General features: G+C 40.4%; 1 protein-coding gene across 2 annotated transcripts; it reads left to right on the top strand.

Moving 5' to 3' along the window:
• The first annotated feature begins 26 nt into the window (after window positions 1–26).
• Window positions 27–27,928, top strand: ppp3ca (protein phosphatase 3, catalytic subunit, alpha isozyme). Of its 2 annotated transcripts, XM_035178070.2 has the most exons (14): window positions 29–420; window positions 5,259–5,459; window positions 9,451–9,575; window positions 10,051–10,162; window positions 10,693–10,838; window positions 10,940–11,079; window positions 18,405–18,482; window positions 18,594–18,688; window positions 20,295–20,420; window positions 20,515–20,595; window positions 21,263–21,347; window positions 21,565–21,662; window positions 23,050–23,100; window positions 24,997–27,928. In XM_035178070.2, exons 1-14 carry the CDS (start codon window positions 366–368, stop codon window positions 25,173–25,175), a joined length of 1,572 nt encoding a protein of 523 aa, XP_035033961.1. In that variant the 5' UTR covers window positions 29–365; the 3' UTR covers window positions 25,176–27,928. The 2 variants fall into 2 exon arrangements, with proteins under 2 accessions (XP_035033963.1, XP_035033961.1); XM_035178072.2 differs by lacking the exon at window positions 23,050–23,100 and having other exon boundaries at window positions 27–420.
• Window positions 27,929–27,994: the final 66 nt, after the last annotated feature.

The following is a 27,994-nucleotide window of genomic DNA, read 5'->3' as shown; positions in this document are numbered from 1 at the left end:
TCTCTCTCTCTCCCACGCTCTCTCTCTCTCTCCCAGTCTCTCCCTCTCTCTCTCCGTGCATCCTCCCCCACATCAGCAGCTTAGCCCCGCAGCAGCAGCAGCAGCAGCCGCAGCATCAGCAGCAGCTCCTCCAGCATCCCGCATCCATCCATCCCTGCCCGGGGAGCCGCAGCAGTCTTTACCCGGCGCAGCAGCAGCAGCAGCGGCGGACGCACGGAGGGGGCGCATCATCTGAGTGATGCCACAGCATCATCAGTCGCATCTCGACAACAAACACAGCAGAGAGTAAGATCCGGAGAGGAGGAGGAGGAAAGAGAGAGAGAGGGAGAAAAACCGCTTTCAGCCTCGAAGACAGCAAACTGCCCATGAAGATGTCTAACGCTGACATCGTCTTAAACGCCACCGATCGGATGGTGAAATGTAAGTTCGCCCACATCTTCTTCCCCGGTGCTGGCTGTGCAGATATTACATAACATCTCAAGTGTTCCCTGCTCCTTGCGGTTAAGGCAGAACATGGCCTTTATTTCCATGTCGTTCATTAATGTGTGTGTGTGGTGGTATAGTGGGCTGCAGGAGCTTTGATGTTGATCAACAATCCGGTTCGAAGCTCAGCATCAGCACCAGGGCACCAGGAGATGTGGAATATATTCAACCGTGCTGATTTATGTTATTCATGTTTTAATGTTCGTGGTCACGACTCCACTGCATCTTTTGGCTTGGTTAGAGGCAAAAAAAAACAAAAAAACCAGCTGAATATATAGGAGCTGCATGAGGCAGTGATGCAGCAGGATTTCACAGGGCCAGTGGAGGAGGAGGAGGAGGAGGAGGAGGAGGAGGAAGAAGAGGAAGAAGAAGAAGAAGAAGAAGAAGAAGAAGAAGGGCATGAAATTGATGTTAGATGGAGTTTTTATTTAAAGACCAGAAGCCAGTCATGTTTTTAATTTCATTAGGAAATGTCTACAAGGAGCTGCATCCATGGATGTGGAGAAGGCTGCTCAGTCAAGAGAATTAGTGAGGATACAAGTTGGATCAATGGAGGATGATGAAGTGCTCACAGTCGTGCCATAACTCATTTAGCTCCAGCTCCTTGTGACTGAGGAGCAGCTCACACACTCAGAAGTGTGCATGAATACATTCACACTGAGTGTGTTAGTGTAGTGGCTGAGGAGCTCAGTCAGCATTAACAACTTTGTCCTTTTAGGCTACACAGAGTTGTAGAAATGGCGTAATCTGCACCGTGCGATACATTCCACACATGTGACAATGACTGCAGGCATGCACTATATGATAGAATGAGCTGCATTTAACAATATGGATGCAGCCAGGTCCTTCCTGCAGGACCTTTAACGATGTTTTATTGTGACTCATTTTTAGTGTGAGTATCAGTGCGACATGACAGATTCAGGACATCTGAATAGTTTCCCCTAACAAACTGTTTTTGAGGTGATTCTGCATGTTATCATATTGTTGACATCTTTTTTTATAACTGCCCTGCCTGCAAAAAACCTTTGCGATTATTTCTTTGGCAAAGCGATAATGACATCCAAACATTTCAAATATGTCAAACAAGAGTTTATATCAGCAAACACAGCACAGCCAAGAATTCTGACTCTTGCTTTTGTAACATGATCACGTAACATTTTGGACTTTCATACAGGTTTATAACGCTCAAAGTATTTGTTTAAACAGCTAAACCTTTGAATTAAGATCCCAATTAATGGGATGAAACCTGGTGGAAGGATGTGGTATGTGGCAGGAAATAACTCATTAAAATTTGGTGGGGATCTGGATCAGGGGGCGGATCCAACATATTTCTTCACTTTCTTTAACTTTGCATTTTCACTGATTTCCTAGGGAGTAATTCCTGGATGTTGATGAACAAGATCAGGCACATTTAGGGAATTGATATCTATGAGTGTGTGAAATCTGGTGCAGATTGATTGAATGTCAGGTGACTGTTGGGCCTTGGACTCTGCCGAGTGCCATTCCAGTTTATGATTGAAAGGATTTCTATTGCTTGACAAACATATAATATTCATTTTGTCACTTTCATCCAGTCTTTTGTTCTGATTCTTCACTTTGGGTAAAAGTAGTGAAATCCATTTGGTCAAATCCCTAAAATACAAAAAAGTAAAAAGCGAGAGAGAGACATTAGAGACTGAATCATGCATCCTTCAGGTGATCAACGTGAGCTATCAAGACAATGGTGAATCTGAATAGTTGAGACGGACGCTTCTTGCAGTTATCATGTGCAGTGCGGGCAGTAAACTACTGAGCACTGATACTACAAGCTGCTCGGAGCTATTTTTATCCCTGTGTACATGTACACGTTTCTCTCTGCTTCTCTTTTCCTTTTACACGCTGTAACCTGACAGAACATATCTAAAGAGATAACTGCTGGTCTGTGCAGTTTGTTTTTCCACAGCACAGCAGCGAGAGGCAGATTCAGGTCAGTTATTTCAGGGACAAGATCCCACGTATGTACACCTGTGAAGTGTCTTACTTTCCTCATATTATTGACTTTAAGAAAACTTGAAATCACAGTTTTCTGAAATGCAGTATGAAAAAAACTGTTATAAGAATGGTTTCCATTATGCAACAATATGAAAAGCGTTGCACTGAGACACCCAACATCAGCTTTAAACTCAACAGGCCGCACGTCAGGCTAAAATATTTACTCCAGCTTTCAGGGGTAAATATGCAAATTGGAGTCAACAACACTCGGAATTAATAATTTATTAATGGTAACAATGCGGCAATTTTTGCGTTCGGCAGAATAGATCTGCTTTTATGTGCACATTTGAAATTAGTCATGCAGCCCCTCAAGTGTATATGAAGAAGATCACAGCAGGTGGAGCTGCAGAGGGTGTGGGTGAAGGAAAAGCAGCAAGATTTTCATGACTTCGGGTCCGTGTAGGATTACTGGACCCTGCAGAAACGCACATTATCTGGTCCAATCAAATACAGTTCAAACTACACCCCCCTGCAGAATGAAGCAACTGATAACACCAGGTACAGTCCGAACTTCATGCCGACACTGAGGGGTCTCAACCGAATGTGTTTACAGTACGAGCATTTCCTACTGCATCCATCTGAGCCTCCAATGCAAATTGCAGTTTTCCGTGGCAGCACTGGCTGTACTCCAACAGTCAGCTGCTGCTGCTGTTGCCTGGCAACATACAGTATTTCATAGTTCAATTCTGCTTGGGTGCTGAGCAGAAGTCAGCTTTTCATCCCTCCACCTTACATCTATATCAGTGGGCTTGTGTATCTGCGGCTACGTATGTGCGTGTCTGTAAAATGTGTTGTTTAGGTTCATTTGTCAAGTAGCGTGTTTGGAATAAGTGAGGTTAAAGTGTGATTTGGATTTCTGTATCACCCTTTGCTGCCATTTTAGTTAAGTGTGCAATAAATTATAGTACTGGCACTACTTTGATTTAATTTGAGTAAGTCTGAGTAGCTGCTTTCAGACATGCACTAAAACATTTTCCAGAGATTATCTGGAGGGGCTATATGTGAGAAAAAACAAATGTGCTAGTCACTTGCTCGGGAAAATCTCCCCCTAGTAAAAACTGGAGAATCTCTGAGTGAGCCCATGTGAAATGACAGCAGGAAATTCTCTGGAGAAGTCAAAGCGAGCGAGTGGGCACGTAGGGGATGTTTCTAACATGCGACAGATGCAAAACGAAAAAAAAAATACAAATATTTCAGGATTAAAAAAAAAAAAAGAGGTGCTGTACACGTAGAAGGCGCTGGTGAAGATGTGCAAATTCATCAGTGCACAGTTAGGTTCACTGAAACGAAACTTAGGGGAACTCGAGTGGTGACTATGCTGAGCTTGTACTCGCTGGTAAAGTGTCAAAGCACACATCTCCATCACAGATACACACTGCACACTGAGAAAAATGTTAGTCCCATTAAATCCACTGGCTGGGGCTCACCTCATTATCGCAGGAGCAGCAACTTTGAGATTTCTCCAGTCGGGCATTCATTATTAAAGACCGTGTTGGTCGCGTTCAGTTAGGCCCGAGCTTTGAGACACTTCCTTTGTCTCCACTACATTTGGGCGCTGCTGTAGAGCCCGGCCTGCCATTGACTGGCGAGCATGGCCATACTCCGGAATGAACCGTTGCGGCTAACAGTTTGTGTTAAGCGTATTTATGTGAGTGTTTGCGTCTCGTTACTCAAATGATTTGTGCGACTGGACTTCATCCGACTTATTTTATTTCTTCTCATGTCAATTATTTATGACTCCGACACTTAGAAAGAGTTTTCTGTGTTAAGCCAGATGATCTGTAGATAAATACGTGGGCCCTGAAAGCTTGTGGTCACAGCACACGGAGATCAGCGGCAGATCTAATGAATGACCCTCGATGCCCCTGAAGTAATGATCTGAGGTTGGATTTCACACTTTCACAGTCTGTCGGTAGGTGACTGGTGCATTTTAATGGCCACGGGCTTTCGCGATCCAGGGAGAGTGCTGGGTGAATTGAAAGTGCTTACATGTTATATCCAACACTCAGAAAATGCTGAACAAGTCACTGCTCATCTGTGCTGGAATCTGTTCTCAAATCACATTGTTTGTGTGTGTCAATCGTTTCCAATTACCGATCTCCCCTGCTGACGTTTATATATATTTAAACTAGGGTTGGTCATATTAGCAGGGATATAAGAGGCTGTTATTTTCTGTATTTTGCACTGTTCAATAAATAATGCAACATTCAATGTGATTTATATGTAAAATTTGTATTTTAAGTAAAGCATATGTTGTTTGGTTTACAAATAGACATTAAGACATATTCAAAACACACTGCAAAATTGAATTCACACTGACTACTTTGTAAATATAAACATCTACAAATAATAATGGTGTTTGACATGTACTGTATATTTCTGAATAATTCAAGACATTTGAGTTTCTTGTTTGATTCGAATCAGCACATACTCTGTGGTATGTAAAGCAAAGCCGTGTTTAATAAAGATGCTCTCATGCCAAAGATGTACGTAAACTGTCAACAAAGATGGGGGCTGCGGCTTCACATTGTTGCCTCCAGGGCACAACATGCATTGGTGGGTTTCTAAAACAGAATTTCTGCATCAATTCCTTGATAATAAGTTGTTTGTATTATTCACGGAATGACGTTTATGCCGTTTCTCTCTCACCACAGCGGCAGAAACAATCAAGGATTGTGTTCTTCTTGACATGAAAAGTCGCCTGACCGTGCCTGTGCTCTCTCTCTCTCTCTCTCTCTCCTCAGCGGTCCCCTTCCCCCTGAGCCACCGCCTTACTTTGAAGGAAGTGTTTGACTCAGAAGGCAAGCCTCGGGTGGATCTCCTGAAGGCCCACCTCACCAAGGAGGGCCGCGTGGAGCAGGCTGTGGCGCTGCGGATCATAGATGAGGGGGCAGCTATCCTGCGACAAGAGAAAACCATCCTGGACATCGAGGCACCGGTTACAGGTAGGAAGCCTGTTAGAGACAGGTACCTGCTGCAGTTGGCGTGTTGTCAGCTGCAGGATGTCCTCAAGTGAAAAACCCAACGATTCAGCTTTTTGGTTCTAAATATTTCACCTAATTAGATGACAAAAAGCATGAAATTGGTATAATGTATGTACGACATGCAACAAAACTCAGGTCCCTCTGCATCTAGAAGTGAACTACAACACTGGGTTTCTTTGTCTTAACCACTCTGCAACACAATTATTGCCATGTTAGTTTAGCGTGTTAGCATGCTAACATTTGCTAATTAGCACGAGGCAAAGTGCATTTGAGCCTGATGCCATAAGTGTTTGCATTTGATCAGCAGCGTGTCAAGAGACTTAGAGGGCCCGGGGCAAAAGGGACCTGGGGGGGGGGCCCAAATATCAAACTATTAACCCCAGGAACACATGACACCAAACCACATCATTCCATTCCTCAAGGGATTATTTTACAGTCAAAATTAGATACAAAGTGGATACTGTGTATTCACATAAATAACAGTAGTAGTGAAATTCAAGTACAAACCATCCACCACATCCCAGACACATCATCCACACCCATCATCATACAAGACATTCAAGTCTTCAACCAAAACCTCAAACCTCTAAATTTACTTTTGGCAGAACACTATAGTGGCCCTTGTTGGGGGGTTTCTGACCATGTTGTCATTGCAGTCGCCTGTACAAAGCCAATCTCAGAATATCAAAAAATTGTCGTTGCTATGGACGAAAGTAATCAACCATTCTCCCCCCTCTTAGCCCAGGACCTCAGGCAATTTCCTGTTTTGTCTACCCTGTTGCAAGGCCCCTGTATTTGCTCCTAAACATACACTTGACAAACCTAAGTATTGGAAAACATAATTAGCACTTCCAGGTAGAATCATCTTTTTGTGTTTAAAATAGACAAAGCCTTTTCAGAAACGCTGTTTCTCTCATAACAAGTCCTCTCATCACAAACTGCAGAGTGGAAGGGTTTTAAAGACAACTGTTCATATCGCTGAAAGTAAGTAAGTAAAAAAACTATTGTGTTGCAGTTGGTGGCTAAACCCAAACCCTATTAGCACCAGTGTAACGTGAGACAGAAGGCATATGTAGATACAGACAGTACAAAGGATAATAGTAATAGGATGAGAGTATAAAGTAGCAAAGCAGTAAAACTTAGTTATTTAAGTATGTGATATGAGTAGAGAAGTAGAGATTACGATAGATTAACTTGTGTGTGTGTTCCTGTACTTATATCTTTGTGAGGACCATGTTAAGCATAGACCCTACAGAGTGACGACATTTTGGCCGGTCCTCACTTTTTCAAAGGGCTGTTTGAGGGTTAAGACTTGGTTTTAGGGTTAGGGTTAGAATTAGGTTAGGGTTAGGCTTTTAGTTTGGATGGTTAAGGTTAGGGTAAGGGGCTAGGGAATGTATTATGTCAGTACAATTCAATTTTATTGTATAGCGCCAAATCATAATATCCATTTTCTCAAGACCCTTTACATATAAGGTCAATGAGTGTCCTCACTAAGATAAAGGTACAGGTATGTGTGTGTGTGTGTGTGTGTGTGTGTGTGTGTGTGTGTGTGTGTGTGTGTGTGTGTGTGTGTGTGTGTGTGTGTGTGTGTGTACTCGGATGCTTGTGTGTGATGGAGTGATCTTGGACAGGTTGCAATGCGCTGCGGACAGAAAGGTTTGTATGGTGTTAACGGTTATAGTGGTGTTAAATATACAGCATAACAATGTTGTTTTATTAATAATATGACAATATAACAATTCAAATAATATTTACGATATACAAGATAATATATAAATTATTCTGTTGAGACTTAATATGAGACTGCAGCAATGAGGTCGGATTCAAAGTGAGACTGCATAGTCGGTTTCAGACATGACATGCTGGTAAAATCTGGAGAATTGGCTACGGAGTTTACCTGCAATCTGCCTTTCCCACATCCACACCACAGCAGGGGGCTCTCTGCACAAATCCTCCGCATTATTCAGGCGAGAGGTGAAGCCGCTCAAAGCCCCACAAACTCTCTTGACATCTTCTAAGTGCGTGTCACCACTTTTTCACCGGGAGATATTTGTTTTCTTTTAGTTTTTTTCATTTTTGCGTCTGTCGCTTGTTAGAAGCATCATCAACACCCCCACTCGCTCGCTGTGAATCCAGCGGGGGGATCCCCTGCTGTGTTCACACATCAGATTCTCCTGAATTTGTACTGACTTTATAGTAGGAGGCCAGGCGGAGAAAGTCAGAAGAAAGTGAGGAGCGTCTCACTTGGACATTTGCGTTCACACATGCACCTCCTCTGAAAAAATACAGAGGAACTGCGCAGACCAGTGCATGTCTGAAAGCAGCTTATGATACCACACAGCCACAACGATGATGGTTCGATTCCGGGCAAAGACCCGTGTTGCTAAAATAATCGGATGATTCCTGGTCCTATGCTGCTAGAGCCCTTGATATCCATGCATACCAGAAGAGTAGTCGAAGCATTTTGCTCAAATCAAAGTTATTATTACAAATAAAATCTTCATACATCTCTGTGCTGTTTGATAAAGTCTTGAAATCTTTTGTATCCTTTACACCAGGAACATGGGATGTTGGTGCATTATGAGCCCACACACACTTAGGTTCTCTTTACTTCAGCTCGTCATTCAGCCTCACCCAAAACTGTGTGATATTAAATATACATGTAATTATGCATATAATTAGCTTTACACCGACATAATTGTCCGTCTTCTGAGAAAGTACATTGTTTATCTGAAACAAAGGTGACAAACTGATGAACGGCACGTTGACTTGAGGAGAAGTCTCGGGCTCCTCATCTCGTCTGGCGTCAGGAAAATGGAGGCTTTATGTATTAAGCATGAAATATGGATGATGAACTGAGCGTTGTGTACGGGACCGAGTGTGGAGGTCTGTTTTATATCTTTGTGAGCTGGAGTTGTGTTTGAATGTCTATGTGTGTTTGTGTGTGTGTTGGATTCATATATTATGAGGCATTTATTCACTTGTGAATCTTTCCTGGATTTGTTCTATGGGTGTCTGTGTATGTACGTGTGTGTGTGTGTGTGTGTGTGTGTGTGTGTGTGTGTGTGTGTGTGTGTGTGTGTGTGTATATGTAGTGTGTGTGTGTGTGTGTGCGTGTGTGCATATGTATGTGTTTGATTGCTTTAGTCACACAGGCAGTCTCCCACTCACATTGCTCTAAGCTTTGAGTGGGCGAAGGCCACTGTAGAGCTGATAGAGGAGCCAGAGAAGAGAGAGGAGATGGAGGATAAGTAGGAGAGAAGGAGACAGAGAAAGATGATAATGAAAAATTGAAGGCAGCGAGGAAATGAGATGTAGGTTTGCACTCTGGAGCAATAGTGTTCACTGTGAAAAAGTATGCATCACCCTGGGGGCTCGAGCTTTTTCTGACTCTTTGAGGTCTGCTGAGGGCGAAGACCTTTCAGCCCAAGAGCAAAGAGAGATCTCAAGACGATGATGACCTTAGACAAATGATTTGATCATGTCCACAAATCAAAGTGCTCCAATATTTTAATATAGTCGGTAGGGGCATAATTGCAGATGAATTATACTTTATATTCTTGCTGCAGGAATATTATTTTCATAACTCATGGCCTCTTCTGTAGCTCTGCTGGGACATTTGAGAAGATCTAAAGTCTAAGCAGTTCCTAAGCAGTTAAGAATAAAAATTGTTTTATAACGATAATATAAAAAAAATACAGAAAGGTTCGGTTTTATGAAAACATATTTACAACTGCATCCATTTTTATTTAAAAGGGTTTCAGATGCTGCCCCCTCAACCTTTGTCGACCTGGAGTGAGGCTACTAATTGTTTGACTTAATCAATGGATGATGCCAAAATGACCAAATGATAGCACAGAGATGAATGTACATACACACACACAGACACACAAAACACAAAGATATTGAGTGAGTTCCTTTGATTATGTAACGGTTGATTGTCTTCCAGTGTGTGGGGACATCCATGGGCAATTCTTTGATCTTATGAAGCTGTTTGAAGTGGGAGGATCACCAGCGACAACGCGCTACCTGTTCCTCGGGGACTACGTTGACCGCGGCTACTTCAGTATTGAGGTAAAAACCATCAGCATCTTTCAGGACAACTGAAAACCTATTTATTCCATTAGGCTTTTGATCGATTTAAGCCTCTCATACTGGTGAATTATATTAACTTTCCATTAAAATTTAAAATTTTTATTGTAAAATGCCTAGCCCTGCACCTTTTGCATCAAAAGAACTCTATAAATAAGGTTTTTTTTAATTATTATTATTATTGACTTTAGGAAAACAAACAACAGAGCGCTTCCAATGGTTACTATAACATGTTATACAGATTTTCGCCATAGAATGTACATAAAGATGGACTGATGACATGAACCAAGCTAAAGTGACAAAGTATTCGTCAATTAAATTCTTGGTAGTTTGGTGTTCATATCTGTTATATTTGAGCTTCATTTCTGGATGGTGGAGACGTGTCGTCCATCTTTATATACAGTCTATTTTTGGATCCACATGTAATAACATTTTGTCTATGTGTTTGTTTCAACAGTGTGTTTTATACCTTTGGTCGCTGAAAATCCTCTATCCAAAGACTTTATTTTTACTTCGTGGAAATCATGAATGTAGACATTTGACAGAATATTTCACCTTCAAACAAGAATGTGAGTACCCCCTCAGTGTTTTTCATTCCCCTCTCTCTCTCTTTCTCTCTCTCTTTCTCTGTCTTGTAAATGTCACGCGTAGCTGGGAGCACTTTCGGTAAAAATTTCAAGTAAAGCACCTGTCTGTGGGAAGTTAATTCTGTTTGACAGCACAAACAAGGGGGTTGGAATTATAGAAGAAAGAATGTGTGAATACGTGAAACTTAAAAAAACGTAGAAAGCAAAACACATACATGTCCTAATATGCATACATGCACACAAACGCACATAAAGAACACAAAAAAGAAAACATGGAGAACATAACAGAAAAATAAATGAACCAATTATTATTATTGTTACGGTTATTTCATGGTGTTGTAAATATTACCTCACCTCTTTTGGATTTGTGCATATTTCCAATACCATACTAGTGTTTGTCTAAAGTACTAGACAAATACAATTATTACTTATCCTAATAAAACGTTTTTTATTCTTTCCATGTAGTTGTGATGTTATGATTTTGAAAACTTTACATTTGTGTCTCTTCCCAGGTAAAATCAAGTACTCAGAGCAGGTCTATGACTCATGTATGGATGCATTTGACTGCCTTCCCCTGGCTGCACTCATGAACCAACAGTTTCTGTGTGTCCATGGTGGTCTTTCCCCTGAAATACACACCTTAGATGACATTAAAAAGGTAACGGCCCAGTGCCTTGTCACTACCAGTTTCTCACAGTACAGTCCTCGTGTGTTTATGAGTTTTTAATGACCCACACGCTCCCGTTTCTTTATGTTAAGCTGGACCGATTCAAGGAGCCACCAGCTTTCGGGCCCATGTGTGACCTGCTGTGGGCTGATCCTCTGGAAGACTTTGGCAATGAGAAAACCCAGGAATATTTCAGCCACAACACAGTGCGAGGCTGCTCCTATTTCTACAGGTGAGCTGTTTCTGCTCCTCCCCCCCAGATTCGCTTCGGCCCACATTCACCAAGTGTTTTCATCGCTGCGTCTGTTAGTTTGTCAGCAGGATTATGCAAAATAAACTGGAACGATTTTCTTGAAACTTGGTGAAAGGATGAGGCATGAGCCAAGGAATATTACATTTTGGAGGAAATAATGAATAAGGGGATTTTTCAAAATTTTTGTGAATTTCTTAAGAAATAAAAAATCAGGCATACTTAGAGGACTGTTAAGTTTGAGTGTATGAAATCTGGTGCAGTCTGATTGATTATAAGGGGACTGTTGGGCCTTGGTGGAGGTAAGTGCTCTATTTAGTACCCTTCTAGTTGGTTTGTGTGTTGGTTTGATGTTTAACTGGATAGTGCAAAACTACTAAACCAATTTCCTCCAAACTTGCTGGAAGGATGGAACATCGGCCTAGAAAGAACCTGCTAAATTGTGGGGTGGATTTTTCCCTTACTGTGACTCTGTTTGATGACAGGTTAGAAGGACATTTGGTACAATGTGATAGAAAAAGGAATGGGTTCCTCCCTCACACATATCGCATCGTTCCTCCAGGTTTTGAGGAAATCCAGAGTTTTTGCATAATCTTGCTTACAAACAAACCAAACGGTCAGGGGTGAAAACAAAACCTCCTTGACGGAGATTATACATCATTTAGGTTATAAGACAACTTCCTTTTTTCTATTATATTTCTACTAGAAGAACTAGATAATCACCTGCGCCTCATATGCGCTCTGTAGTGGGCCATTGTCTTTGTAACGTGAACACTGTTGTGGTTCATACTTAGCCTATAAACTTGTTAAAATAACGGCACAGCTTTGGAATCTAAAGTTACAAGAGGACACCGCGCAGTGTTGCTTTCACCCTAACTTATCGGTGCCGATGAGATCTAATTTAATCTTTCAAGAGAATTGCAGGAGTACAGGGTGAAATTTGACTGTTACAGAGAAGCCTCAGAACTGAACTCTTTATATCAAAAATAGATGGTAAGATTGTAAATTATTAATAGATATCAAAGATTTATTGCTTCTTGAGCATAAAACCCCCACAAAGAACCAAACAAACAATAGATGCACACTTAACACCACATAAATGGAATTAGACGGGAAGCAGAGTGCGTTTGAACAGACTGAATGATTCAAGAAATGAGCGTACTCTTAAAACTTATGGATAACGTTTGTGTCTGTGAGTAAATGGGTCGTATTGCCTTGTGGTTAACAATTGTTTTACCGACAGAGGATTAGCTGGGTGAACCTGATGTCAAATAAAAATAGAGGCAGAGAGAGGACGGAGCAAAATACAAGAGTTAACAGCGAGGAGAATTGGGAATGGGTCTGTTGTGCAGCTATTAAACCTCGGCGACAGAGCATGTAAAAGGAGGAGGAGTGAGCGCTGTCCTAATATTGTTGTGAGAGGGAAGAGAGCTGTGGAAGTAGGTGGTGGTGTGGAGAAGAGATTAGGTGGCAGTTGTGGTGAGAGTTTTCTTAATGAAGGCTCAGAGCGGCACAGATTCCTGCGTGGGAGTCGCAGCTCCACTCAAATCACCAAAAAGTGAAGTCGGGAAGATTTATTCCTCCACTTAAGTGGAAATGACATCCTGGACTGTGGGTGCAGGAGAGATGCAGTTTAGATTCACATCTCATTTCAGTGTCTTTTTCAGAAGAAGTAACGTTTGCTTCAAGTGATATCAGATGAAATAATCAAAGTGCAAAATTTCTGTATCACTATTTATTCCAAAGCAGGCGAGATCACCTGGTAACTTTAAGATGAAACGTGAATCCATTGTGACAGTTTTGTGGCGCCATGCACACTGCTCTGCCTTACTGCTGGTTTCTTTCCAGTGAAGGGTATATAAGGTTATTAAATAGGTGCGGCAGGGTGGTGGACAGCACTGTCTCCTCCTGGTGCATACCCAAAGTCTAAATGACAGAGAAGAACATTGGGAGCATTCTCAGTGGCACATCATTTTTTAAACTTATATCTAAACTTTATCTATATATTTGGAATCTGCTTCGTCACCAGACATTCTGGCAAACGGCCCAAAGTGCAATGATATGTACAAAGCGACAGTGGGCGTGCACAAAGTAAGCGGTGATGCAAACACATTGTGGCCCAAACGCAGAGGAAATAGTTAGCTTTGCAAAATATCCACATTAGTGCTGGATATTTAAATTGTGTTAATGGTTGTTGGTTGTCTCTCTTTGTTGGCCATGCAATACGTTGGTGAACTGTTCAGGGTGAACCCCGCCTCTTGCCCAGTTTCAGCTGGGCTTGGCTCCAGCTCCCCCCCCGAACCTCAAAAGATAATCAGTATAGATAATGGACAGATGGGTTTTGAAATGTTTGAATGTGTTTTAAATATTTTTTCTCCTTCAGGGCCATTTGTTTTTCTGTTTCAGAAATCAGCTGGCTAAGGCAACACACCATTTTTCTCATTATTATAATTGTTTTTATTGAAGTCACATTATTTTGTGCAGTTCCACCTCAAAGAAGGACCATTAGAGAACTCTTCTTGTTGCTCAAGACCAATTAAACATCTGAGATAACAAATTCATTAAATGTTCATTGTGATCTACTTTGTTCAAGGTATCTGAAACTTGATTTTATTATGATCCTGAGATGAACCAGTGATTTCCTGCAACATGAAAACGTATTTTCCTTTCGAAAATGGTCACTAATACTAAAAAGTATAAGGTGTTAAAAAAGGTAAAATCCCAGCTGACACATGAGTGAATGGTAATACTTTTCCTGTATCACATCGCCATGGAACCCATGGCGATGTGATACAGGAAAAACCCAGGTGAAGGGTGTTTAGTTCCCACTCTCACTGCTGTTAAATGGTCACGATAAGAAAACAACAGAGAGAGAGAGGAGCTTAGTGAGGATTATTCTGTAGATGTGTGGAGGATGCTGCTATAATAGTCATCTATCTCCCTGTGGCTTTGTTCTGCCCTCACTCTCAAACTTACCTCTCCATCATTATGTCTCATGCCAACGATACAGTATGTATGCAGCACCGAGAGCCGCACTCTCCCGAGGATTTCTGGGAAATGCAAGGAAATCTCTTTCTGAAACAGAAGTAGATAAAGCAGGAATAAGAAAAAAGGGAGGGACATTACAATTCAATCACTGATTTGAAGCTACACATTGACAATGACTGATTGTTGCAATATGTGAGCCGTTCACGCAGACACACACTGGTGCATTGGGCCGTGTTATTTTCACTCCCTAAACGTGTTCTGTAAAATCAATACTGAGCAGTTTTGCTCCGTTCCTCAGAGCTGAGGAGAATGTTTAAAATATAGATTCAACAAATTTTGCAGAAAATCCGGTGCCTCCAGAGTTTTGAACAGTAAAAGTCTGCTCTTTTGCTCTTCTATGGTATTCCACTGTTTTGGTAGTAACTATGAACAAACGGATGCATAGGGCCTTAACATCTGAATATGAAATTTTCATGGCCCTGATGTGATGAAATGTATACCCATGAAAAAATCCCCGGAAGTTTATATATGATAGCTTATATATTATCTATGTGAAGGCACAACACAACAGCTTATTCAGTGATGCATAAGAGTTTGTATAAGTCTATTGTCACATAACACTGGCCACACTACATATTAAGTTGTGATACTTTTTGTTCTTTTTAATCACATCCGCCGTGAAGGTTTTGTTTTCATCAGTGTTTGTTTGTTTGTTTGTTTGTTTGTTTGTGACCTGGGATACACAAAAACTACTCAACTAATTTCCATGAAACTTGGCAGAAGGATCCGGGTCAGGGAAGAATCCATTAAATCAGGCAGATTTACGGGACTGATTTCTATGAATGTGTGACATTTGGTGCAGCTAGATTGAACCTTGGCGGTGGTATGAGCTCTACTGAGTTCCATTCTACTTTTGTCTAGGATTGTTTGTTTGTTTGTTACCAGGATTATGCAAAAACCACTCAATCATTTCCATGAAACCTGATGGGAGGATTTGTTATAGGTCGGGGAAGAACTACTTAAATTTGGGTTGAGATGTGGATCAGGGGGTGGCTCCAGGAATTTCTTTCTCTTTTTAACATTCTCGCAATGTTTCAACATTTTCACCGATTTCTCAGCGAAATATTCATGGAGTTTGACGAAAATATTGTTATTATATACTGGGGGATATTAATGTTATGGTCATCAGCTCGACAGATGGGTTTTCTCAGGGGAAAGAAAGAAAAAAAACCTTTCTGTGAGTTTCACACTCACAGCACAACACTTCCATCTCTCTCTCTGTCGAATTCACTCATACTCACTTGTCAAATTTTTTTCGCTCTCTCTTTCCTCTCTCTTTCCTCTCTCTCTCTCTCCTTCTCTCTCACAGGCTCACGACACATAATTGTGTGTTTTCACAAAGGGGAGAGAAGGAATGCGAGCCGCAGGCAAGCAGTGTCTGCACTGTGTTCCCTCGCACTAATCAATACATACCATTGGAACGGACAAAAAATAAATTAAGACATAAAGTGCATTAGGATTCTTATTTGTACATGACGTTTGTGCACAAGACTGTAAGGGAGAAGAAAATACTGCTTTGCAGCCACCATGAACATAACGTTTAAAAGGTGCAATGTAATAATTGGCCTTATTTCTGAGTTAGAAATGAATTGTGGATGTGGTTTTAATAGAGACGGTTACGTAACATTCTTGAGAGCAGCATTTTCCTGTTATGTTCGGCTGCACTGTCAGTCATGGTGGAAAGAGTTGCAGCATATTCATGTGTAACGCAGCCATTTCTATATTGGCCACCAAGGGAATGATGTAGCCTTGTGACCTAGATACAGTATATGAGCATGGCACAGTTTCGCCAGGTGCGCGGGGCAAAGCAGTCTCATTGTTTTTCTTTCTGGTACAAACCTTTTTAAATATTTTAAACACTTGTGAAAGTTTGATAGGTCCACGGACGGCAGTGACGACGAAGTGCCAAAAGACAGGATTGTTGCTGGGGAGGATATCCTATTATACTGAATGGTATTTTAGGTTAGGATAAAAACATGGCTGGTGGTGAATTGGTTGTTGGTTATCAATCAGTGGTCAGAAATCAAAATGATCGATATGGAATTAATAAAACAATCTTCTAGTGTCTTAATATTTTTATGTATGCATTGATGGATGGAAGAATGGCTGAATGGATGGATGGATGGATGGATGGATGGATGGATGGATGGATGGATAGATGGATGGATGGATGGATGGATGGATGGATGGATGGATGGATGTCAGGGGACAGAATGAGGAGATGCTGACTTACTGGCATGAATCGTTCTAGTCTTAAAAGAGCTAATCAAACTATTATCTATAATAATTCTTATCAGGGGATGAGACAGTGTCTGAATGACATAACACAACTTTCTGGGCATTGCATAACAGTTGCGGTGAGAGCAGCCTAATGATCGTCTGCACTCACACTGCAGCTGGACGTGTCCTAATTCTCATTTCTTGTCCCTCCTGTCCATCCCTCTTGTCCCACAGGTCTGATATTTCCTGAGCACTTCACTCTCTCTTCTGGTGCTAAGTCTGCTCCATGTCTGATCCACAGCTAACACAACTCCATTCTGAGGTGTCACACAGGAAGTCATGTGTCATCTTCCTCTATTGAACAGCTCATTGTCCATCTGGCCAGAAAGATATGGAGAAATAACAGAGATGATAAAAAAGATAATATCACCATTTTAATTAGTCCATGGGAAATGATTCAGTTATTAGCAGCACATTTATATGACAAATAATTCAGTGTTTGAAGGTTATATTAGTGGCTTTAGTAACAGCTGTTTATGAAGATAGAAGCCAAACATGTATTATTATTTGTTACTTAGGGAATAAAACAAAAAAAGAGCCAAATCTAAACTATATTTTAGTATATTTTAATATACTAAAATATATTTTAATTCTCAATTATTTCTGATATTTAACATTTCATTGCTTTTGTATTGCTGACATACAGTGACCAACACATTCCCACCTACAGAGTCTCCATTTAACCTAACTCCTATCTGTCTTTGGACTGTGAGGAAACTGAAGTACCCGAGAAGGACATGCAAACTCAGAATTCAAGTTTGAACCAAGAGCCCTCTTGCTGTTGGGCAAAGAAATTAATTCTCAAATACTAGAATAAAGACACAGTTACTGGACATAGGTAAAGGGCTGGAGCATAAAACGAGAAATAAGCAGATGTCATTCAGCAGAAGCAAACAAAGCTAAGTTCAAACAGGAAGAGTTTATCTCAACTATTTCACTCTCTCAGCCTCTTCTAATCTGCTGACTGTTTGGGCGTAGAAGGTAATCCAATCAGATTTTGATAGGATCTCAGTCAGCCTATCATGTCGTTGCTGTCAAACTCTGAATCGGCTCTCCTCTCCGTCTGCTGCCATTTCAGTGATTCGCTGCGTCCACTCATGTCCTCTCATTTAGATCCTCAACATTTTCTGGATCCCATCAACCACCACCAGTGTCTAGATCTGTGCCAAATAGACTCATTTATATCACATCACTTTCGGCTCTTATCATACCCCAAACATTTTTTCAATTGAAGTATCTCCTGACCTAAATACTTAGCTTAGGCGACTCAGTGATCGCCAGCATCTTAGCGGGGACTAAACCCTTTGATGAGAGTTACTGTCAGATGCAAAGAAACTCCACTTTTAGCTTGAGGTGCAACAAAGTGACTTGTGAGCAGACCTGTCAAAGATGGTCAGCAGCAGTGGGAAGGGTTGGGCCAGTAAACGGATCATGTGCTTTTTAACAGTAGCAGATGAATTGAATGTGTGGAGCGCTTATCACTTAACTAGACCTTCTGGCAAAAGCTTGCATTTTATACACAGTACATACACAGCAGCAACATCATACCACTTAATTACACTTAATTGTCTGCTCACAGGCTTCACTCCCTTCAAGGCACATTTCTTGTCAGAGCTCAGGGGGCAGGAAGATGTGACTGCCTCTTTCTGGGTTAGTTTGTGTCTCACTGCAACAGGTAGCTTGTGGATGGGTTTTTCACAGCCTTGCATCATCCTCAGCGCGGCGTTCATAAATGCATTCATGAGCGCAGATCTTTGTTTTTTTAATTTTTTAGTACGTAAAAACTGAATTAGTAACCTGCAGCTTAAAACGCACGGCGGCTGTTAGATGGGATAGAAAATATATTTGAAAATTCTGTCAAGTTGTAACAGAACTCAACAGTCAGTTGATTTGTAGTCTGTCATTCTCTGTTCTCTCGGGGCTTTAAATGCATGTTCAGTGACGTCTCTAACACCAATGTTTTTTCCCTCTTTTCCCAGTTATCCGGCTGTCTGTGAGTTCCTACAGAGCAATAACCTATTATCAATTATTCGAGCGCATGAAGCACAAGATGCAGGGTATGTTATCCCTACAACACACCTGTACTAAAACAAAAATAGACACATATTGACACGTGTGAGAATGAGCTTCTCTTCTCTCTTTACCTCCTCCACCTGACTGCCTTGAAGCTACCGCATGTACCGCAAAAGTCAGACGACTGGATTTCCATCGCTCATCACCATCTTCTCAGCGCCAAACTACCTGGATGTTTACAACAACAAAGGTCAGAAAATGTCTTTGTTCGTTTTGTTGCTTTCGTTTGTTCCTGGATCAGATCATTTCCCCCCGAAGAATCACAGATAAACTAAGAGGAATTATTCCAGCTGAGAAAAAAAAGAATGAATATATATATATATATATATATATGTATATGTATATGATATATAGGATATCAAAGGCAATATAAAGGCATGAGTATGGTCTGAAGAGATTCATTTAGTGAAGTAGATGTTTAAGCAGGAAACAGAAAAGCCTGTGTTGAAAAAGAGAGTTGCCCAAACTCCAGTACCTTTGTAACGCCTGCACTTCTCTAACTTATAACTTTCCCTTTGTACAACTTGGTGTTGGAGAAAGAGACACAGTATGGGAAACAAATCTAAGAAAGATGTGATGTATGGGCTCCTCTGACTTGTCCATAAAAACGCTTTTAACAGCACAAACTAGAGTGTTTGAGTTAATGTACGTGTGTTTAGCTTGTTAACGGGCATTAGAATGCATCAGGGAGCCCCCGTTCTGTTTGTGTTCTCCGACCTGTGTCTTGGTTGCCATGGGCTGTGGGAGATGGGGAGTGTGGGAGGGACTGTCTGCATCGCTGACTATCTCCATGTGGCTTTATCCCTCTTGATGTAACAGTGTCAGCGATCCCTGGCCTCAGCTGGGCCATCTGGCGGCTGAATGTCTCATTTTCTGCTCTCGCTCTCGCTCTGCACATACACAAGGGGGCTGTTTGTATAAATATGAAAACACCATCGAACATAATAAACATTTGAAGCATATATGAAATATTGCTGTGCATGTGGCTATGAGAGTATGCAATGAATAGATCCTGCACAGAGCACACTAAAAAACAAAGTGACAGTTGCTGTAAGGGTTGGTTCTGTTTACCATCTACCAAAAACTAGAAACAAAACCAAAAATGTTCTTGCTTTGGTCCATCGATACATCGCTGCCTATTGGACGACCAGCTAGACATGTTTTGGACTATAGCAATGTCCCTAAACAATATTTTTATTTTGATGAACTTACTCAAAACGTCTGTCTGAGTTTTTTTTTATCCATGATTGTAGCTCTACATTTTAATTCTTTATTTTATCATTTATTTTATTGACTTATGTGTCGGAAAAAAAGCTTTAAGAAGTATATGTCTATACTGATTTATCTGTGATAAAGACACATTTTCCAATAAAATCTGCGGATCAATATCTTGGTTCTGATTAATAAGTGCTTATGCCTCTTCATGCCAACGTGCTAGTAATGAATTTATACTTTACAACCGTATATCTCATGTTTTAATGATGTTGTATAAAGGCAGCAGAGCTTATATATAGTACATCATGTAATCTTTAGTATTGTCTTTATCTTAAAGAAATCTTATTCACCTCAGCCTCTTTACTTAATAATGCTTGTAATGTAATGTCTCTGTAAAACTCAAATCCTTGTCTTTATCAACGCAACTATGAGACAATGAATCAAGATGGATTTTTTAGTTTTATTAAACATCATAGTATTATACTTTATACATACTTTTTTATTGTAAGAAATGTAATATAATCATGTACTAAATCTGTAACTACCAGGCTCTGCGATATTTATATCTGCTTCCCCACCAGCTGCTGTACTGAAGTATGAAAATAACGTCATGAACATCCGACAGTTCAACTGCTCCCCCCATCCCTACTGGCTGCCCAACTTTATGGACGTGTTCACCTGGTCTCTGCCATTTGTTGGAGAGAAGGGTATGACACCTGCTGATGTCTGTCTGGTGTTTTTAAGACAACACCACATCTTTATCTTTTAATTCTCTCTTCTCTCCATCTCTTCCCCATGCAGTCACAGAAATGCTGGTGAATGTGCTGAGCATCTGCTCTGATGATGAACTCATGATGAATGATGAAGACGAGATCATTGATGGTGAGAAGACTTGCAATTAACGATTGAATAATTAATTATTGATTTTTATCATCAGTGCATCACGAGTTCATTTCAGACTCCACAAAACTAAACTCCTTCATGAGACGAGATGTGTACATTTCCCACTGTTCCCATCTGAACTCTTCACACTAAGCGTCTTCCTTTATCGAATGTGCCAAGTTAGTTGGAATTTTTCACATCGCTTTCTCACCAAGAGGCAGAAAATCAGGCGTCAAATGATTCTCTTTTCCATGTGCTTCTACAAACTTATCACCTTTAAATACTGGCTCAAATTTAGTATTGTTGCAATGCATCTAATGTCCCCTTATGTAACACCATTTAAACTCACCAGATTTTGAGTTTTTTCATGCACTCATTAATATCAATCCCCTAAATCGGCAGGATTTTTTCATCAAAAAACTCTCACAATGTTTAAGAAAGTGACACAAAATCCAGATACAGGCTATGAGGAGTCATGTGGGAACAGAAATAGTGTCTAATGCATTACAGCAGCCCAAATTACCAGTAAAATATTGTTATTTTCCAAATTACCATGAAACACATGAAATCATGTTTTAGTTATTATTATTTGTATGATTATTTCATGCATCCTAAAACCCAACATACACAAAAGCATATAATGACAGTGCATTAATTTTCTTTGCAGCCAATGCAGCTGCTGCACGTAAGGAGGTGATCAAGAACAAGATCCGAGCTATTGGGAAAATGGCCAACATGTTCAAAGTTCTCAGGTAAAATCTATCTTTGTGTGCGAGACTGTAAGAATGAGTGTACAGTGTTTTTTTCAGATTTGGAATCTGTATTGGTTTTTTCGTGTGTGTACATGAACATGAATAGAGGGAGTGGATGTGTTGTCAGAGTGAAGTATGAAGTATCTTTTTTCTTCTAGTTTGATGAAGGTTCAGCAAAGTTTTCTGGCCTGTTTGCGTGTGTCTGTGTTTCCTGCAGAGAGGAGAGTGAAAATGTGTTGACGCTGAAGGGCCTGACGCCCACTGGCATGCTGCCGAGCGGGGTTCTCTCTGGAGGCAGACAGACACTGCAGAGCGGTGAGCTCAAGGCTCAGCATAAGCCTTTCCTCCATCATTTCCTCCATCTTTCAGTTCCTTCCTCTCTCCTTCTCTTTCTCTCTCTCTCTGTCTTCAATGCAGAGCTGCCAGCAACCTTTGTGTTTTACCATATTTATCAATGTTCTACTCACTTTTAGGCAACTAAAAGAAGATCCTCGTGCTACAGAGTTGACCGAAAGTGTTTTTCTTTTGAAAACGCTGATATTGATATGCCTGGTGTCCACACTACTCCTAGAGCTGCTGAAATGGAGAAGTTTGAAAACGCTGCTGGCCCAGTTTTAGTTTGAATACTCCAGGGATGTGATTTGGGGCGTACGTGCAGGAACAGAGATGTTTGGAAACGATGACATAGACATTCACAAACTCTTGCTGACTGGGTCTTTTAGGTAATGACATAGCCTTCCCTTATTCGTCAGGCTAAAAAGGTCCACCATGCAGAAATGCAGAAGACTATACAACAATGATGCTATAAAAACCGAGAACACTTCAACAACAGCAGACCAGGGACCTTTTTGGGGGGGTATATTTAGACCCTGGTCCCTGTGGTGGTAGCGCAAGAAGGATCCTGCAAAGGTTCCTAGTTGAAAAGCGTTTCCATCATAGTACCAGACAATGTGGATAGAAATAGGTAAAACAAACTCACCCTCATAACCCTTGTCTTACAGGTTCTTACAGCTCAAGTGTTAACAAACAATTGTCTCTTTACACAAACAGGTGACAGAACATGTGAATTCACTTGGAATTCTATTTCTCACCGTCTCAAGTCTATTATCTGCTTTTTAGTTGTACCTTGGTCGATCAACTCCGAGAAAAGTGTCAGTCTGTCTTTAGCTCTCTGGATCTTCTCCAGCTCTTTACCTCAGCACTGAGCCACTTCACATGAACAACACAAGCATCCAAAAAGAGCCCAGATTCTATTCAGTGTTTAAATCAACAAGTATTTTCAAATCAAGGTTTATGCTTGTGGTATCCGTGACTGTGTCACTACCCGTGTGCTGACAGCAGCGATACAAAGAACTTTCATTGAGATATTATTACATTTTTTTGAAATCATAAAAAATCCTTTTAAAATATTGAGTGCAACGCCAGACAAATGTATTTCTGTCCTCTGCTCTATCTATTACTCTTTCCATCTCAATATCTCTGTCACTCACTCTGTTTGTTATTTTCATTTCTTTTTTTGAACCCCATGTTTGACATGAATTATTTTAGCATTAATGCACGCGGCTCCTCTGGGTTTGGCTGTATTGCCGGTGAACATGTGTATCTCATCTAACCTGAAACGAGCCGCCTTCACGCCGGGGCCGCATTTTTTACATTTGCATGGCTTTGTCATGAGTAACCTGCTCCCCCTCCTCCCCCTCAGCCACCATTGAAGCCATTGAAGCCATCGAGCCGCATGATGAGGACGGAGAAGGTAAATCCGTGCTCCTCCTCCAACCCATACGAAAACACACATCTCTTGCTGCAGAGGCCACCTGCCACCGACAAGTTCATGCACTCAACAACTCACATAATAAAGACTCAATCAAGCGACATTTCATAGGGCCAGCACTTTACTTTGCAGTATTCATTAAAACAGAAATTCTACTAAATGAGTGGATTAAAAATTTTAGAGCGTGAGGATTATTTTAGAGTGGATGAAGATACTTTTTAAAACTAGAATAGTACTCAGTAGAGTGCATACGTCTGCCACGGCCCAACAGTCCCCTTCAATTTAATGAAGCTGCACATTCATAGATATCAGTTCCCTAAAAAAAATTTTAATCAAGATTCAATATTATCATATTGAATTATTTTCTGGCAAATCTGGGAAAATGTGAAAAGAAAAAACAAGGCCCTGTCTCGCATTGTTAAAGGAAGTTATAGGGAAGAGATTCCTGGATCAGCCCTAACATCATGTGACCCTGCTAACAAACCAACAGAAACCTAACTGACTAAAAATGTGAATTTAAATGAGATAAATGGGTTTTTTTTGTAACATAGGCATGCACAGTAATAATTATCAAAGAATGCTTCCTGGCTGGTGAAAGGGAAAAATAACTTACATTCGACCGTATTTGCAGGATGGGAAGCTGGTGAGGGATCATGATCTTGCCGCTGTTTGGTCGCACATGTGCTGCGGGGCCAGGGAACAGAGAAAATAACGTGAATAGTTGGACAATCAGTGCATTCTACCTTCCAGACTAATGAAAAGAGGTCACAAGGTTTAACCCTAACCGTAACACTAGAAAATAAATGCAAATTAAGAAAAGGGAAAAGCTTTTTAAGGTTTGAGGGAACGTTCATAATAAATTTAAACACTGCAAAGTCAAGTGCTGCTAAGAGATGCATGATTAAAATACTTCATTGTTTGGGTTTGGCTTGTAAATGGCCTCCATCTGGTTCTAAAAAGTGTTGCATGCACAAGAACAGGAAACAGAATCATCAACATGAAATATGCATCTTGAAGCCTCAGCTCCTTGTGACATGCCGAAGGTAATCATTGCTCACTAACCAAGATCGCCCATGATGAGACAGCGACCATAACCATCACAAGTACTTTTTTTTATTTAAATGCATATTTTATTTAAAATATTTAGCAGGATGGAAAACATTGGCCATGGTTGTTTTTTTACACATTGAGAGTCAAAGTTCATTTTCTTGCTATCATATGTGTCTGGATAATTTAGGAAATAATAGAATACAAATATTTCAAGTTACAAGCGACTACTGGATTGTGGAAACTGGAGGTGGACATGTAAGGTGAGGATATCAGTTGATGGACATGAGGTTGTTTTAGTCTATTTCTACATATGTCAACTTGCACCATCTACAGGAAAATAACCATTGCACTACCGGGCCATCCTGCCGATGTTGCCTCCTAAAAACTAAAGAAGCTTTATTTCATTTGAACAATTGACAACTACGACTGAAATGTTTTGCTTTTTTTAGAGTTTTTGTCTGTGGTGTCAACTTTATATGATATATATTTGAAATATCAAAGTCTGACATTTCATCTTAAGCTTCTTCTTTGCCCTGTCACTAATGTCAACTGCAGGAATGACTGAACAGCTTATATGGGTAACATGTGAAAAAAATACATTTTAAAGCATCATATAATATATTTTATACGTATATCTGTCATTGAAATAGGCTCAGTTGTCGTCTTTGGTGACAATGCCTCTGAATTGTGTGGTATTATTTTTATTCAAAAGCGTGGTAGTTCAGTTTCAGGACCTATTGACATCATGTTCCGATTTTGTAATGCCTTCACTCAAAATATCAGGAATATTATCAGCTTCATCCCTTTTTACGTGTCTTCTCTTTGCAGCGATCCGTGGCTTCTCTCCCCAGCACAAGATCAACAGCTTTGAAGAGGCCAAGGGCCTGGACCGCATCAACGAGCGCATGCCACCTCGCAGGGATGGGGTGAACCATGTGGGTCAATCCATGGGGAAGATGAATATGTCGGAGGCAAATGGCACGGATGACAACAGCAACATCCAGTGATGGGCTATCTGAGCCTCAGAACTGTGCCGCTGTTGCGCTGCGCAGCAAGACATTGCCAAATCGGGAATTCAGGCCTCAGAGCATCGAAATCAAACAGGCCCAAAGACAGAACATGAAATCTGCAGCAAATCTAAAACGAGCAAAAAAGGGTCATTTTTTCCATGACAGTGTCATTGCACGGTTGGGGGAGGGGGGAGCTGGGGTTTACGGTAGACGGCAGGGGGGTGAGTGGAGGCCAGCAGGCTGCAGCTTGTCTGGGAAACATGTGATTTAAAGTCGTCTCTGCCTGTTGTTCCCTTTTGTCAGTTCAATTACAGACTGAATTGTTGGGGGCTGTGTTGTTCTGAGCGCTGACAAATGGCTGCTCCGTCCTGACAGGGCCTGACAGAAGGCATAACTGCAGTATCCATGCCACACAAATCATTTTACTATTTTCTAAAGTGTTTATTATTATAGATCACTCACAAATTCACTTCTGAGCAACATAATCTTGTTTACCTACTTGTTTTGCTAGTATTACCAAGTCACGCCACTTTGTGAGACAGAAAGCAAAAAAGAAACAAACTGTATACCTTTGAAAAACTTGCAGCGCAATCTTACCAGTGGACTTTAATTTATTGATTTACCTTGGTATAAGATGCCACCATCTTCCTAACCAGCAAAGCCACTGCAGTCTAATATCAATCTCCAACGTATGTCTCAGTGAACTCCTTTCCTCTCCTCCCTTATTATCAGTCATCTCCTAGCTAGAAATAACTTGGAGGGGATGAGGGAACAAAGGGAGGGGACGAAAGGAGTAGTAGTCAAATTTGAGTCTGATTCTTCCTGTGGGTTCCTCAGCAGATGAAACCCTGAGATTTAACATCTGAAAATTGCTCCAAAAGGGACCACAACGTCCCATATGAAGACGAATCTCCATCCAAACTCAGAGGATTAGTATTTCATCCAGAACATCCACAAAGTTATTTTCTTCCTCTCCACTAATTATTCAAGCCTCAGAGAAGCATGGCATTTGATCGAGCTATACCTCACACATTTCGCAATTCTCTTTCTGGAAAGTATATACTGAAGGAGGCTTTGAATCATGGTCTTCTCTGCATTGCTATGAATGGCAACAAAGCGGCATTTAACGCCTATTTCTGCAACACGGGTGGGGGGTGGGGGAGGGGGGGAGAGATTTTGAACTCTGGGACATCCTCTGCTGTCACACACTACCTGATTATTTCTCACCTGCTTGTTGTTAAAGAGAAAGTAAAAGAATATGTGCAGTCATCAAGTACACATTTTTCCGCCTTTGACTTTTTTGCACTTTTTGCTGTGCGACCGATTCAGTGAGATGCGATGCAGAGGAGCTACACAACGTAATAGAACTGAGTGAGAAGGGAATTCTACTAATTTGTGATTTAGCAAAAATTGAAATATGTTTTTGTTTGAAGAGAATTTAACAACCACACATTGTCTCATTTGGAATATATCCTGAAATGTATTGAATGGATTTGAAAAATGCTTCTAGACTAAAATTTTGTTAATGAATGCTACTTTTGAGAAAAAAAATATATTAATGTTGATGTAGTCGGAAGTCCTTCCCTCTTGAAAACTAAGCACAGTGTAGACAGGGCAATCCAATATTGCATTTAAGTGTGTTAATCAGTATGATTTCTTGTTTTTCAATCAAATTTTCTAGGCTACACTAATGTTAGTTGAGAAACAGGCTGAGAAAAGCACCCACACTGTGATTCAAATATCCAAACATAAACTAACGTGTCAAAATCCTTTGATGAGAAGTCGGTTCATCAGAAAATGCCAAGTGGCACTGAAAGGGTTTCTTTTGACTGATAGAGGAAGAGAAAAGAAACGAATGAAAAACAGGAAACATCCCGTTTCTTTCCAAATACGCAGTTTGGGAAAGTTGACATACCCCAACACACACTATCACATACATTTCTAGAATTTCCTTTCATGCATCAATATTTTTTCTACCTTATTTTCCATCTTTCTATTTAAAGATGAAGGTATGACAAGAGAGGATGGACAGGCGATTTTTAACACAGCATTTATGGTACGGAACGCATCAATGCATGCAGTTAAGTTCCTAATTGTTACGTGAGATTATAATTGTGATAGTTGTGTTTCAAATAGTAAACTTGAATTCTTTTATTTTTTTGAATTATGTTTGTTGTTTTATTTGTCTTGTTTTACAGATTTTTTAAATAGGCTTCCTTTGATTGTTCTGTCAATTTTTTTCATTCTGTTATTTATTACCACTGCTTTTAATTTTATATTGATTTATCGTATGAAGAGACGTGAAGCCTTGTGTTTTTTTTCTTTCTGTTGTACTGATGTACAGAAAATGTTCAATAGTGTGAATGAATATAATCTCAGTGAAAAGCAACTTTCAGGCTGCCAAAGCATGATAGCATGGTTTTCAGATGTAAATGAAATGGACACAAAGAAAATCATGTGTCGCACTAACATTTAACAGGAAACATTGTACTCTGGTTCTATTTACTGCTGATATTATTATTGTTACAATTTAGCTTATGGTTATTTTCCCTCCTCTGTTTCTGGTTCTTGTATGGTCAACATGCATATTTCAACAAACAAGTATAATGGATTTTATCTTGCAACATTTTTTATTATCTATGGAAATATGTTTTGGCATTTGACTTCCTAAACAATACACACATTGTAAGCATGCCCTATGGGACAAATCACATTTTTTTACTATTGAATAAAATATGCATGAACAAAAATACGTTGCACCGTTTCCTTCTCCCGGGTGGAGGTATTAATGCTTATGTTAGCTTTCTGTCTGACAT

This window comes from Hippoglossus stenolepis, chromosome 15, assembly GCF_022539355.2.
Source record: "Hippoglossus stenolepis isolate QCI-W04-F060 chromosome 15, HSTE1.2, whole genome shotgun sequence".
NCBI classification, from domain to species: Eukaryota; Metazoa; Chordata; class Actinopteri; order Pleuronectiformes; family Pleuronectidae; genus Hippoglossus; species Hippoglossus stenolepis.
This window is presented reverse-complemented; position numbering and strand designations above follow the sequence as displayed.

Coding starts and splice junctions, on each gene's coding strand:
- ppp3ca (XM_035178070.2), top strand. CDS start 366: ATGAAGATGTCTAACGCTGACATCGTCTTAAACGCCACCGATCGGATG. Junction 9,576..10,050: donor GCGGCTACTTCAGTATTGAG/GTAAAAACCATC, acceptor TTGTTTCAACAG/TGTGTTTTATACCTTTGGTC. Junction 10,163..10,692: donor TTTCACCTTCAAACAAGAAT/GTGAGTACCCCC, acceptor GTCTCTTCCCAG/GTAAAATCAAGTACTCAGAG.